This window comes from Podarcis gaigeae (genome assembly GCF_964106915.1).
Source record: "Podarcis gaigeae genome assembly, chromosome: 1".
Classification (NCBI taxonomy): domain Eukaryota; kingdom Metazoa; phylum Chordata; class Lepidosauria; order Squamata; family Lacertidae; genus Podarcis; species Podarcis gaigeae.
Genome location: NC_139678.1, coordinates 131,919,551 through 131,934,515, shown reverse-complemented (window position 1 = coordinate 131,934,515; position 14,965 = coordinate 131,919,551). Strand labels below are relative to the sequence as shown.

General features: G+C 41.0%; 1 protein-coding gene across 4 annotated transcripts in view; it reads right to left on the bottom strand.

Annotated features, from left to right (window-relative positions):
• The window catches only part of AGAP1 (ArfGAP with GTPase domain, ankyrin repeat and PH domain 1), a 316,238-nt gene that overhangs the window by 209,605 nt on the left and 91,668 nt on the right, over positions 1-14,965 (bottom strand). For all 4 annotated transcript variants that reach the window (XM_083706024.1, XM_083706025.1, XM_083706026.1 and 1 more), the window contains 2 exons: positions 11,210-11,337; positions 4,165-4,320 (listed from right to left, as the gene is read on the bottom strand). In XM_083706024.1, the coding sequence (XP_083562150.1) occupies positions 4,165-4,320; positions 11,210-11,337 (284 nt within the window). The remainder of the gene's footprint in view (positions 1-4,164; positions 4,321-11,209; positions 11,338-14,965) is intronic.

Genomic DNA, 14,965 nt, shown 5'->3' with positions numbered 1-14,965 from the left:
ATCCTTCCCTAAATCCATAATAGTTGGCTAGGAACAGCTCCTCTTTGCACATTTTTGGCTGAGGAATTTTGCTTGTGAACCACTTTAAATATTTTAACAGAAATATGTTTTATTATTTAAAAAATAAAATTAGTCCTATCAGGCCCAAAAAACCTGCTTTAGCCTGCTCCAACACCATATATCTTATTTAGCCCACATTCAAGATCTTTTAGTACTTTTAGAATATCTATGCTACTAATAGATCCTGTAATTTCACATATTTGAGGGCAAGTAGATTCCCCTACACCTGTTTTCAACTACATATGGCTCACATTCAAAACCAGGAAATAGGTATGAACACATTCTTAATGGACTACTGCTACTTTTTATTTAAAAAAAAAAAACTGGGAAAGAATAATTTGTTTATAATAGTTTTATCTAAAGACACAACCATACCATATATAATATATAATATTCTGCATATAATGAGATGCAGAAATCCATTGCTCAGTGAAGCGAAATTTTCATTAAAATGACCTGCGCTTTTGTTTACTAAACAAATAAGCCTTACTTTGAGATGGGCACTCATTTGGCTTACAGTAAATATTATTTATCTTCCAAGGGTAATTAAGATTAGGTGGCTTGGTCAACAATGACCTATATCTGCATACTTTGAACAATAGACCTAAAAAAATACCTTATATCATAAAAAGCTGCGCACAAATAAATTTCTTCAGAGAAATGACACTACTGATTATATAGCCACAATAATATGTGGGATTTCTTATGTATTATAAAACTAATTTCACAAAATATGATAAACCTTGCAGCTGCTCAGACTGAGTTGCTCCTTCGGTCCACAAAAGTGTGTCATGCAACAATCTGAGCATCTGGAAAGGAAGTTTTAGTCTTAGAAAGTTTTATTCATTACAGAAATGGCCACTGCTACCATCCTTTAATTCAAGTGAAAGAGTATGAAATACAGCATCATTTCTGATGAACACTAATGTATCAGCATCCTTGTAGAAACAATATTTTTAAAGATCAATTTGTTGTAAATTTCTATCTAATTTCTAGCATATTTGTTGTTTTGTTATGGGGCACTTGCAACACAGCATAATCTATCATGGATTTTCTATGTGGAGAATGCCCTCTGTAAATGAAACTACCAACTAGTTAGTTAGTATTATCAGCTTTTACATTATCTGATCAATCACGATGTGTTTCTCTCCTTGGAACTACAAAAATCCCATTTTGTAGTTGTATGTAAAAATATTAGAGCATCCAATTATTTCTGCAGTACTGTATTTAAAACAAGTAAATGAATCTACCTCTGCCAGCCAGTTTTACTTCCAATGGATACAGGTTTATTAGTAATGGCTTTATGAATTAAATTTAGAACCACTGAAGTAAGTTTTCGTTCTTTGTACTGTTTATTCCTTGTGAAAAACTGTATGAATGGGCTGGATCTAGAAATGTCCCTGCATGAAAAGAGGCTCCCACTAGCAGAAGGAATGGCAAAGCAGAGATGATAGTCACCGGTTTGCCCTTCCCCTGGCAACATCGCCCAGCCCTCCTGGGGGCTCTGGTGACAGTGGGGACAGGGGAGACAATGGCCATCCCAGCTTCTTCCAGCAGAGCTTCCCCTCTCTTGGGAAGACTAGATACAACTCTGTGTGCTTAACCCTTCCATTTTAATCCATTGCCTTCAATATTAAAATATGCACATCCTCACATCAGGATCCTAAACAAAATATGAGCAGAAGAAGAAGCTGTAATTTCTGCGTACAAATCCAAATGGTCTTTCTAGAGACCATTTCAAGTTCTCCTGTTCTACATTCTGTTCCTTGACTGACACTGACATCTAGTGGAGGAAGACATTCTCTAACAATCTCACAACACAGCAGAGTCACATCACCATTAAGCTAATGTGTGCACATTCCAGTACATTCCACTTTTCCTAGAAAGCCTAACATTGTAGTATTTATTAATCCATTAAAAATATTCATCTCCCACCCTGTATCCATTGATCTTAGGTCAGGGCACATATTCTGTAAAACAGCAGTGAATATAACAACATAAAATCACAATCAACATTAAAACCAACTGTTTATTTGTTAGCTTTATTTCTAACCCACCTTTTGTCCAGACTGACCACAGGACAGTTTACAGTACCAATCCATGATATACAACAACTCAGAAAATTAAACAACAAGAAATTCTAAAATTAGAATTAAACTAAAATATACAGCAGACTATAAGGCAGATCCCATTTCAAGCTATAATTAGCACAACTCAAACACCAGCACATACAATTTGTCACCAAAAATAATACCACCTTGGTGCCTGTCAAGATGATGAGGGGAGGGTGCTATAGCAGAAAAGGCTGTCTGCTGCTGCATCCTCACATAATGTATAGTTCCCAAAGGGTAGATGCAGAGAGGAGCCCCCCCACCCGTAACACTTGCCACTGGGTCAGTCCTGACCATAAGGAGCAAACAAAATACAGTGGTGCCCCGCAAGACGAATGCCTCGCAAGACGGAAAACCCGCTAGACGAAAGGGTTTTCCGTTTTGGAGGTGCTTCACAAAACGAATTTCCTATGGGCAAGTCTTGCGAGTTCCTGCAGGGTTTTTTTTTCCTCCCCCCCTTTTCCCCAAGCCGCTAAGCCGCTTATCAGCTGATTCACTAAGCCGCTTAACAGCTGATCCGCTAAGCCGTTTATCAGCTGATCCGCTAAGCCGCTTAACAGCTGATCCGCTAAGCCGCTAAGCCGCTTATCAGCTGATCCGCTAAGCCGCTAATAGCGCTAAGCCGCTAAGCCGCTAATGGGCTTGCTTCGCAAGACAAAAAACCGTAAGACGAAGAGACTCGCGGAATGGATTCTTTTCGTCTTGCGAGGCAGCACTGTAAGTTCCTTGCTGGTGTTTAAGATTCTTCTGTCTTTATTACTATACTGCTTAAAGGAATAGACACAGCATGAAAAAGGAATTAAAGATAAGCTCAAAACTTATTTTCTTTATTCAAAACTGCATACCAATTTTCAAAGGAAGGGCTCAAGGCGTCTTCCAAGCTAAAAAATCCATTAAACCATAATCAACCAACAACAACCAACCTACAAAAAGCAGCAGACAGTTAACCACAAAGGAGTCAACAAGCAAATCACAAACAGCAGCGTAGCAAGTAAATCAAAAGCTTATCAAAAAGAAAATGTTTCTGGCAAAGAGAGAAATACTGGCAAACCAGCCAAGCAAACCAACTAGGACAGAGTTCCACATTCTGGGCACCACAGCAGAAAAGACTCTCTAACATATTCTTGCCCACTGTACCTGAAACGTCCATGGAGCACAAGGAGAGCAATCGCAACTGTGCCTGCATGAACAGTCCTCAGGCGGCAAGCCATGGGTGGGTGGCATGGTGTGGAAAAGGTTATTGGACGTGCAGCAGAGGGCCTGTCGGCTCCTGCCTGGGAAAGCAGACGAGTGGAATCAGGACCAGGACAGGGGTATTGACGCCTTACGTTTGTCATAGTTTGTACTACAGAAGAAAGAGCATTTTGTGGCGGAAATGACTGGCAGAATCCGAGACCAGGGGAAAGAGTCGGCGGAAGAAGATTGGAGGAAATTTAAAGACTATCTACAGAAATATTGCAAAATTAATGAATGCTAGAATGATGTTGGACAGAAATTAAATGGTTACCAGCTGTAATGTAAAGGTGGAATTATAAGTTAAAATAAGTTATATCAATGTTGCAACAAGTGTTTTGCTGAATTAAGAATTTGAACTGGAATACAAAAGGGGGAGGTGAGACGAGGTCCGGGATATAAGGTAATGGAAATAAGAATTGGGAATTATATTTGTTTTGTTCTTAAATGTGTATTTTTGCTTTTTTGTCTATTGTTTTTCTTTGTGCATAAAATTGGAAAATCTTAATAAATATTTATTTTAAAAAAACAGAAGAAAGAGCATTTTGAGAAACCCTTCACTATTCCAGGGAAGCCTAATGCCCCTGAACCCTATCCATAGCTTACCCATGTCCCTACTTCAAGAGCTAGGTTCTCTATTGTTCTGCTAAAGAATCAAAACAAATGCCTAGTTGGTCAGCATAGATAACACTTAGAGAAGTAAATCAAGGAGCAATGATGAATTAACAGAGACAAACATTCTGTCTCCTGGTTCACTTACCGTAAAAAGATTGGACCGGCGCTTGGACTGTTTACGAACAGGAGTTGGAGTATTTGTGGTAGGTGGAACATCAATCCGTAGCTCCTTCTGGCTGGTACTTGGAGTAGATGGGACAGAGGAGGAATAATCACTTAAACTCCCTCCTCCGTTGCTGGTCTGCAATGATTAAAATCCATTTTACAGGAAGAAAGCCAATTGCTACTTCACAAGTTTAATTTCATCTTTAGCAGGCAGAGTAGGTTTAAAAAAATAAAAATAAAAAATTATCACAATCTCTCTTACTCTTGGAACCTAACTGGAAGAGACAATTGGAATACAGTGGTACCTCGGGTTACAGACGCTTCAGGTTACAAATGCTTCAGGTTACAGACGCTTCAAGTTACAGACTCTGCTAACCCAGAAATAGTACCTTGGGTTAAGAACTGTAAAGCTAACCTCTCTTTTCTATTAGCTGAATATTGTTCCTGATGCATAGCACTATACACTGTTTACAAATCAGTCATATTGTCCAAAATTTGTGGTGCTATGTCTATAGTGGACTGGAGCTGAGGTCACAGAATCCTAGAACCACTAGCCAGTTTGCACTGGAAATGGAGTGGGGTGGGGATAGAGGATTTCAAGCCAAACTGAGCAATCTCAAGTAACCCCCCCCCCAAAAAAACAATAAAATTTAGCATTTCCAAAGTACATTTTTCTTGATCATTCAGCATATCACCCATGTCTTATTCTTTAGATGAAGGAAAAACAACATTCTAGGTGGCTTCAACTAAGGGCCCAATCCAAAGATGACCAAAGCTGTTACAAAATTTGTTCTGCTTTCAAGCTTATCTTAATTCATAGGAGTGTTCAACAGAATCTATTTCAGAGTTCCATTCATCTAGCAGCAACTATATCCCCAAACTAAATTCAATAACTAGAGTATAGCCTTTTGCTCTTGTCCTCCTTTTATAAAAGGACACCCACAAATACTACAGTAACAGCTTTGATATTCAAAAGCCCCCACAGCCACCTTGTTTGCAAGGCTGAAAAGGCACACAGTCCTTCCAAAGCACTTCTCTTAAGCTGATCAATCTGAATGCAATAAGAACATAAGAATATGAAGAGCCTGCTGGATGACCCATCTAGTCCAGCACCCCCTGTTCTCACAGTGGCTAACCAAAACCAATCAGGATAGAAGCACAAGAGCCTCTTCCCAACTGGTACTAAGAAGCACTGCTGCCTCCAGTTGCAGAGGCAAAGTCATCCAGGCTAGTAGCTTTCAATAGCCCTCTCCTCCATGGATTTGTTTAATCTTCTTTGAAGCCATCCATGCTGGTCTCATCTCTGCCTCCCGTGGGAATGAGCTACCATCACATGCACTTGTACATGGAGAAAGTCAACTGTGAAATAAACTTCAGTGCCATATGGATTAATAGTGGATGAACAAGAACGAAGGAAAAGGAGCAGCTGAGTAACTGTTTACCATTCCTGAAGGTTGCATTACGGTGTATCACCACCCAACCCTGGTATGAACTTCCCCACCCCTGGAGAGAATTTATTTCAGTAAATTTGCCCATCCCTGCCTTAACTAAACAGGTAGAACTGCTGAAGTTAAGATGAAATTATTAGTATAAGGGGGAAATGGAGTATAGCTAGACCTGCGAGCAGAGGACCAAATAAGCACCTACTTTGATTTGATGAAAACCATTTTGAAATGAGAAGATAGATTATAAAAACATATTCAGTGTCAACAGAGAGGGAAAGTAGAAAATTTAGCCTTACAGCAAATTCCCATTCTGAGGTTCTGGGATCGGCAGTCTAGTTCAGGGATGGCACTTCCTCTTACGTTATCAGGAAGAATCCTTTTGCCAATGACACCCTGGAAAAGGGATTTCCTGCAGCTCTCAATCTGGGAACACCCTTAAACTCAAGCAGAATAGATATAAGACTAAGAAAATATCAGGGGGCTAGGACAGGGGGATGAGAAAGTAACTCATACAACTATTAGCATTAAAAAGGTAAAAGCAATATGGAAAGGAAAGAGGGAAGATAATCCCAGAGGATTCAAATATTTAAGTTTGATGTAAAAGAGATGATAGCAAAAATGGACAAGAACTTAAACGACAAACAGGAAGACACTTCTAAGAAATTAGTGAATGAAAATAAAGAGCCGCGGAAAAATCAAGAAACAACTAATGAAGAAATAAAGGATCTAGTGACATTACATGAAACTACTTTGGACCAGATAGCTCTGCTGGAGATGTACCAGAGAGAGATGGTTTTATGCTTCAAAGGTCTCCCAGAGGCACAAGAAGAAAGGATTGACCAAAAGTTGACTCAAGAATTAGTAATCTGGCTGGGCGTACAACAACATGCGTTGTGGATGGATATAGACAAAGAATTCCGAATAGGATCTGAGAGTACAAAATCATTTAAAGGTCCAGGAGACTGCTAGGTGTTTTTCAATTCAAGACTTTTAAAATATAAGGTATTATTAAAGAGAAGACAAGCAAAGTTGTTGCTGTTCAGATACAGTAGCCCCAGCTGAGGTCTTGGTCTTGGGAGGGCATATCATAGTAATCAAGGGACATAATGGTTACTGAGTTGACAACCTTAAAAAGTTGTGGGACAGAATTCAGCCTGAGTTGTGAGAAAATGACGTTGTTTAGAAATGTTGTTGTTATTGCTCCTGCCGCTGAGGCATCTTGTCCATTATCTTATCCTCATCCAAGTACAAGATCATCAAACTGTAGGGTATCATCTCCTTCATGCTGTGCTTCTCAAGCATCGCTTGAGATAAGAAACTGGAAACGAAAATCCAGAAGACATAAGCTAAGCAAAGAATATATTGGGAACCCCAGAAACTTCAAACATATCTGTCACATTGGATGAGGTCCCAAACTGGCTTTGCTACCAGCTTAGATCCTGAAGATCTTTGCTAAGATCTTTGCTAAGGCTGGCATAACGCAGGACCATCTGAAGGACAGGAGAAAATTAAAGGAGATTTTTGAAGTAATTGAGAAATGTGGGGGCGCAGAAGCAGTATTGAAAGAGACAAAGGCAAAAGGCTTATTGAAAAAATCCCTTGGCCATCCTCTGCTTTATTCTGTGATGCCCACAGAATTCAGAGTTCAACTTGCAGCCCAAACAATAAACTAGACTCCCATAGTCTAGGAATGAAGGGTGGATTTAAGATGTACTAGAAGTGCCTTCCTCCATATAAAAATCAAGTAAGCTGTCCCATAATGTTCATCTCCCTTCAGTTGTCATATTCCCAGCACTTTGCATCTCTCCTTCCAAAAGGGAATCTCAACACAATTTGATCCAAAATCTGAAGGATGTGCAGTTGAAAAGGTCAGAGAGAGACAATCAATTAACTCCTTTCACATGAGTCATTTCAGAAAAGGGAAACAATTGAAACCAGGGGCTCAGAATCCAACACCCCCCATTGATGAAGAAATAGTTGCTGCTGTTAAGGATGTTGTTCAGAAGTGACACATGACAATACATCATTCAGATACTGAAAAATCTGACTTAGAGAATGATGGTGAATGGGATGATTAAAATAAAAAATTAAACATGTTAACTACTACTTGATCTTTTAATACTTGATTGTTTAATACAAATATTTTCTAGGATACGTGGGGAATATTATATACTTTAGGGTAAAGGTAAAGGTACCCCTGCCCGTACGGGCCAGTCGTGTCCGACTCTGGGGTTGCGTGCTCATCTCACTTAAGAGGCCGGGAGCCAGCGCTGTCCGGAGACACTTCCGGGTCATGTGGCCAGCGTGACGAAGCTGCAGCTGGCGAGCCAGCACCAGCGCAGCACACAGAAACGCCGTTTACCTTCCTGCTATAAAGCGGTACCTATTTATCTACTTGCACTTAGGGGTGCTTTTGAACTGCTAGGTGGGCAGGAGCTGGGACCGAACGACGGGAGCTCACCCCGCCGTGGGGATTCGAACCGCCGACCATACGATAGGCAAGTCCTAGGCACTGAGGTTTTACCCACAGCGCCACCCTCATCCCTCATTATATACTTTAACCGTAGGCTATCTAAAAGCTAAATATTTCTAACATGACACTGACTTGTCTTGTCTTAGTATTGGGTGTTTTTTTTTAACCAATAAACTGCTGGAGAGAGAGAGAGAGAGAGAGAGAGAGAGAGAGAGAGAGAGGACAACCCGAAGAGATCTGAAGAGCTAGAGCACTCTAATGGGCAAGTACAAGGTGATAAGAGTAAGCTCCCCTCCTAAATCTTCTGTTTGACTCTGTGAATGAGTCTGATAAGAGAAGTGTATTCCATTTCCCTTGGTCAATTATTATCCAGGGTATTTGCCCAGGAACTAGTCCTACTGAGACAGCACACTATTGCATTTGTGCCCCTGCCCCATTTAGTGCCTGGGGCAAAGTTTGGCAGGTTTCTTTGGACTTCTGGAATGCATACCTTTGCTGATGAGTTGTTTCCACTCTTTGAACACTCACAGCACCAATCATGGGATTCAAAGCTCCAGTCATTTTGTCTTTGACCACATCCACTGAACCTGTGTGTTTTGGTAATTAGCCCTTCATTCAAGTAGGCTTCATAGTAACTAGGGGACGTGCCTGAGAGGAAATATCTCTCTTACATGGGGCCTTGGTTCAGTCATTAGTATAATTCCTGGTAGATGGAGCTGCTGAGTTATCCAGGCCTGAGACAGGAAACGTAACATCTCTGAAGAGGCTTGTTTGCAGAACCTCATCCACAGAATCACATCCTGGCAGGACATCTGATAGTGGTGCTCCTCATTAGACTGGTGTGAAAATACATCAGCACTGTGATGATTAGCTACTGAATCTTTTGTTGTCTGTCCAGGAACAGAAGCACTCTCTCCACATGCCACGTTCCCTCCTAGATGTTTTCTTTGCAGAATAATAAGCAGAAACACTTTTCTTTGTTGCTAATCAAGTCATGCAACTGAAGGCATGAGGAAAAGTACACATTCTTAAGTCCATGTTGGAAGCTGAGGGAACTGATCAGTAGATCATCCAGATACCATGGAAGAGATTGGTGTGAAGAAATTTTCTGTGTGATGGGCAAAACAGTATATAGAGAACTATTCGAGGTCTAGAATCATTCACAAGGTGTATTCCTTCTGGACACTACATAGAATACTGAGTAAGTCCTGAATGGAAGAGTATGAGTTGCAATATTTTTTTTTTGAGAACACTGATTTTCAACACATATTAATTATAGGAAAGAATAAGTTTGTTTCTGGTTGGACATTTTTCTCTTGGAATGGGCACTAGCCTCTTTTTGGGGACCGTCTTCTACAGCAGATATACCGTATTTTTCGCTCTATAACACGCACCCGACCATAACACGCACGTAGTTTTTAGAGGAGGAAAATCTGTAGGCATGCCACCTGTAGGCATTCCCTCCATAACACGCACAGACATTTCCCCTTACTTTCTAGGCGGAAAAAAGTGAGTGTTATGGTGCAAAAATACGGTAAATAAAAACTAGTAAAAAACAAAAAGGTACACTTTGGAGGAAAAATATTCAGTATGTACCCAACAAATTTGCACAGTGAGGATACCACATGGCAATTCACCCAAGCCACTAATTACATGCAGTAGCCTTTAGATACAAAAAAGCCATACAGGCTGACAGAACAGTGGCAATGTATTTAAAATTCTTACTGTGTTTAATCCTTATGTATCTGATGCAAGGACCTCTAGGCAGCCCATTGATCTTTGATAAGATTAATGGAAGGTCAACTCAAGGCTGCTATTAGGGCATTTATAAAAATATTTTCCTTAACTTCACATGACCATATATAATACCTAAGTCTAAAACAGACAAAATACTGGAAATCCATGACAGGAACTACTGTCTCTATATTTAAAAGAAAAGCAGCTGGGGAGGGAGCAAATTAGATCAGAACTGTAAGGGAGTTAATCCGTGCCCTACATGCTACTTTCCTATAAGTTTTCCCTAACAGGCAAACAGAAGTTTGGGGGATGTTTTAGTTTAGGAAAGGTTCACTGGACATAAAGGACTAACCCCTTCTTCCAGCACCAGAGTCTCAAGTCAGTTTGGGCTGCCCTGAAGTAATGGGTTTCTGTGTAGTAAGTACCAGAGCAGGAACATACCTGCGTATACAAGTTGACGGGGCTGGGGAAGGGGGAGAGGATGCCTGGAGGATTTATATACTGCATGAAACTTGTCATTTCTTTGGACTTGCTGTGGACTTGATCACACAAGTGCCTTCTGCTATCCGGAGAGCAGAATAAACTCTTTATTTGAACCAACTCGGTGTCATTTGACTTCTAATACAAGATGCCCTTCTTACCCTATACAATGGCACCTCTGGATACGAACGGGATCCATTCCAGAGCCCCATTCGCATCCTGAAGCGAACGCAACCCACATCTGTGGGTCGCGATTTGCCGCTTCCGCGCATGGCGTGATGTAATTTTGACCGTCTGCGCATGTGCAAGCGGCGAAACCCGGAAGTAACGCATTCCATTACTTCCGGGTCGCGCAGAGCACAACCCGAAAGCGCTCAACCTGAAGCAACTTCAACCCGAGGTATGACTGTACCTCCAAGGCAATCTCTAAACTTGATTGTGAACCACCTCTTAAAGTATCACACATTTGGCCAAGATCAGACAACAAAGACACATGGAAATACATAGTTTAAACTTTACATAGTTTAGAAGCAATTTCCAGGCTCTATTTAAGTGGCCTTTTTTAGAAGGTCATGGAGCATATTTAGGTTGGGGATTCTTTAGCTCTTTAACTGTGGTTGCACATTATGAACTTTCAAAGCTAAATACAATATAAATTAAGGTAACAGAAGGGCACAGCAACTCAAAGAAAGCTATCCAAAGAACAATTGAAAATACTTTCTGCCTGAGGTTGTCAGAACCCATATTCTATTCCTAGGTGTAACAGTGCTGCCTTGGGATATGAAGAATCTGAGTCAAATGCAAGAACACTGGTTACCAATGCCAATTCATGTTGCCCAGTTTGTATCTACCACTAAAAGGGATGCAAATAATTACATTCTATTTCATACCTGGCTGATATGTACTGCCGAAACCTGGACTGAACATACAGATGAGTGGCTTGGAGAGTTTGGTAGGGATTTGCAAGGACCTATCGAAAGTTGCTGTTTTTTCCTTGTTGCAACAATCTTCTGTGCAACTGTAAAGACAAAATTAAAAGAATGTGATTACATAGAAACCCTGTGATGAAGCATTTTGCTCCTCTGTTCAGAGTCCTGCTTCCATTAAAGAGCAATTTCATGATCTGACCAACAACATAAACTGGCAGTCCTGCAGCTGATGCACATAGAAACTAAGGAGGAGTGGAAGCTAATGGTAAAAGTGCTTACTTGTCTGTTGCTGTTGTTATTAGTAATATATAGGCTATTGGTGTACACCACAAATCTCTTGAAACCAAGATGTGTTTTCAATCACAATAAATATTTTAAAAGTTAAATCAATTTCTTCTGGATTCCACATGAATGAATTTGCAATGAGAACAGTTAAGTGAATCATTTGTTTTCAAGAGGGAAGCTAGAACACCGCAGATAGAATGAATTATTCTGAATGAAACACAGCCTCCACCTCCAAGAAAAAGAAAAAGGAGGGGGCAGCTTTTGATGCAGGATGTATTTGTTTTTGTAACTTCTCCTGGAGTAGATCAGCACAAAGTTTAAAAAAGGAAGGCCAAACTGAGGGATATTTCAGCCTCAGTTTTCACTAAGTAGTCTACTCTCAGGGTCCCAATGCAGGTTACCCTCCCAATGTTTTAGACTACTTCCAACCTGGTCACCATGGCCATACGGAATGGGGCTGATGGAAGTTTTATTTAAAATGTTTGGAGGGGAAGGCTGTCCTAAAGCTTGGATGATGGTAGTATCTTCAAAAAAGCAGAGCTATCACACGACTGAAGGCTGATAAGAGGTACCTGTTACCAAAGTGTTCTACCTCCCAGAGATTTGCCCCACATGCCATTCCACCAAGTGGCAGCTTGGGACCAGCACAACTGAGCAAGCTGGGTGAATCGGGGGTCTGCAGGGTAGGGCTCTAGCCCCACCAAACACCTGAATCACCCAGGAGCGGGGCAGCAAAAATAAATAACTTATTGTCTGGTGAATCAGGGGGTCTGCAGGGTAGCGTGGCAGCAAAAGATGCATCTATCCCGCCAAACATGTGATCTGCTTGGCAGTGTGTCTTTTGTTGCTGCGCTGCCAGGCAATTCAGGTGCTTGGTGGATAAAGCAAAGCAGCAAAAGTTGTGCACATTGACTGCTGCTGTGTCCAGCTTACCAGCTGACTGCAGCTAGGCAGGCGGAGATGCTAAGCACCAAGGCTGGCGCCTGGACATCTCCACCCAGTCAGAAAAGGCCAGTTGCCAGTAGCAAAATGTGACTGGCGCACAGCTAATTTCAAATGCCGCTCACAAGGGGTCTAAAGACACATGGATCTAATCCTCAGACCCATCTGCCCATCTGGGTCATGTATGAAGACTAGGTCACATGTCATTTCAAGTTTCACCTCTGATTTTAAACTAGAGATTCAGTTCTTGACTTATATAAAACTCTTGGTGTATTGAAACAAATTTATCTTCATTTATGTTGCAATTATCTCTTAGGGCAGTTAATTTGATGGAAATTAAACTATTGTTTAATTGCTCCTATTAATCGAGAGATTTAAAGAAGCACAGTAATAAATAGTTACCTTCAAGACAGAACAAAGTCAAAGCTACTCATGTTGATTCTAAAAGGTAAAATAATTCTAAGCAGAATGAGAACAGTGCAAGCTCAAAATGGTCTTTTCAAAAAAGGAGGGTGATGCAGAGCAGTATATCAAGTTTTCCAGTGAAACAGTTTTCACTCTATATTTCAGAAATTTGTAATCAATCTACCACAACCTGATTAAAATCAGTGTTTTGTTTCCTCTGAAGGAAATGCTATTATGGGGCCACACATCCAATGTGCTTTAGGTTGTGCCTAGTGCACTACTGGAATGAGCCCCACAACAGTTTTAAATGGAGCAATGCAGCTCTTGGCCTGAAAAAAAGGTTCCCCATTGTATCAGAGGAAATTATTTCTGTTAATCACAACAGACCAGGACAAAAACAACAACCTATAGTTGGCCTACTAAAGTGAGAAGTAACCTCTTGAATATCTATTACCACATACATATTCCTGAATAATCCACTTCACCCAGTTGTTTTTTTAATGCTTTTCGGGTTTTTCAATGAATTATTAGAATTGGCTTCATTAGGACGCTTCAGGGGCACAGATATAAAGCCACATATTTAGAACTGGCAGGGAGTCCCTGGTGCTGTCTATCAAAGAATATGGTGGGTTTTATGTGGATAGGGTAATCTGTGAGTTTTACAGTATGTGCGCATGTGTGTGTGTGTGTGTGCGCGCGCACACACACACACACACACACACACACACAGTAATATTGTGTTTTATTGTTGTTACCTGCCCTGAAACCTTAGGGTGAATGGTGGATAACTAATAACACCACAAACACACACTCCTACCTGACCTGGGGAACATTAGCCCTGAATCAGTGTTTGGGGGGTGGGGGATGCTAATGTTTAATTGTAGTTTATTTGGTCCACCATCTTGATTCAACATGGCAACTGCCATCCAAACACGAATGAAGACCACCTCATCCATCTTGGGAACCCTTGTGCCAAATTAAGTGCTGATATCTTCAGAGGCATACAAATTAGCACAGGTTAGAATGGTTATGCCCAAAATCAGACAAAATCCCACTTAAACCACATTCTGGTCTACCATATTGATTCAAAATAGTGGGTAGCATCCCAACATTGACAAAACTGCTACCCCCACCTCTGGAAATCTCATGCAGAGTTTGAAATTGGTGCCATTTGGACCCACCACATAAAAAAAATGTGTGAAGACAAGCCTAAGTCACATTTTGGACCACTGTTAATTCAAAATGGTGGCCAGTAGTCCAACACTGAAGAAAACCACAGACCCCCCCACCCCAGGAACAATCATGCAGAGTTTGAAATCAGTCAAGTTTGTACCCATCACTCCAAAAATCAGGCAGTGACATTTCGTACTGCCATCTTGATTCAAAATGGTGGCTGCATTGCCCACATCAACAAAAACTGCCACCCCACCTCAGAAACCCTCATACCAAGTTTGATGATGGTATCAAGGTGGCCAGACCTACTGAGAACAAACGGTAAAAAAAGTTTTTCCAGAATATATAGTAGATTCCTTTATTTTCCTGATCTAAAATTCATGTTTTCCCTATCCCTGATAGAATTTGGACCAATTTACATATGTACACCAAGACAGAAAGGTACAACAAGATACTTCACAACACTGGAGACCTGTCTATATTAGAGTCACCACATATATGGTGTTTAGAACCCACAGAAGGCCTCAGTCCTTCCATATATGTTCATAATCTTGCCACAGCTGCACATCCTCCTAAGGTACAACCACAGTGCTGAATAGGACAGTATGAGAGGCTGCGAATGAAGCCTGCCTGGAAGCTGCAGGAGCGAGCACAGCAGAGCACATCACCACCCAAGGAGAGTAAGACATCACCCTGCAGAATCTGAAGCAGTGGTGTACTGGCTTCCTTTAGGCTTTCCGTCCCCATTGAAGGCCCTGTTTGTCCTACTAGTCAGAAGAATGGCCTCATCCATTAAGATTAAGAGAGCACTTTCAATTCCTACCTGTGTATCAACACAAAAAGAGCCAATCCAGAGGATTTGTGAGGGACTTCACTGTACTTTATTTGTTGCACTTTGGCCTATGAGACCTT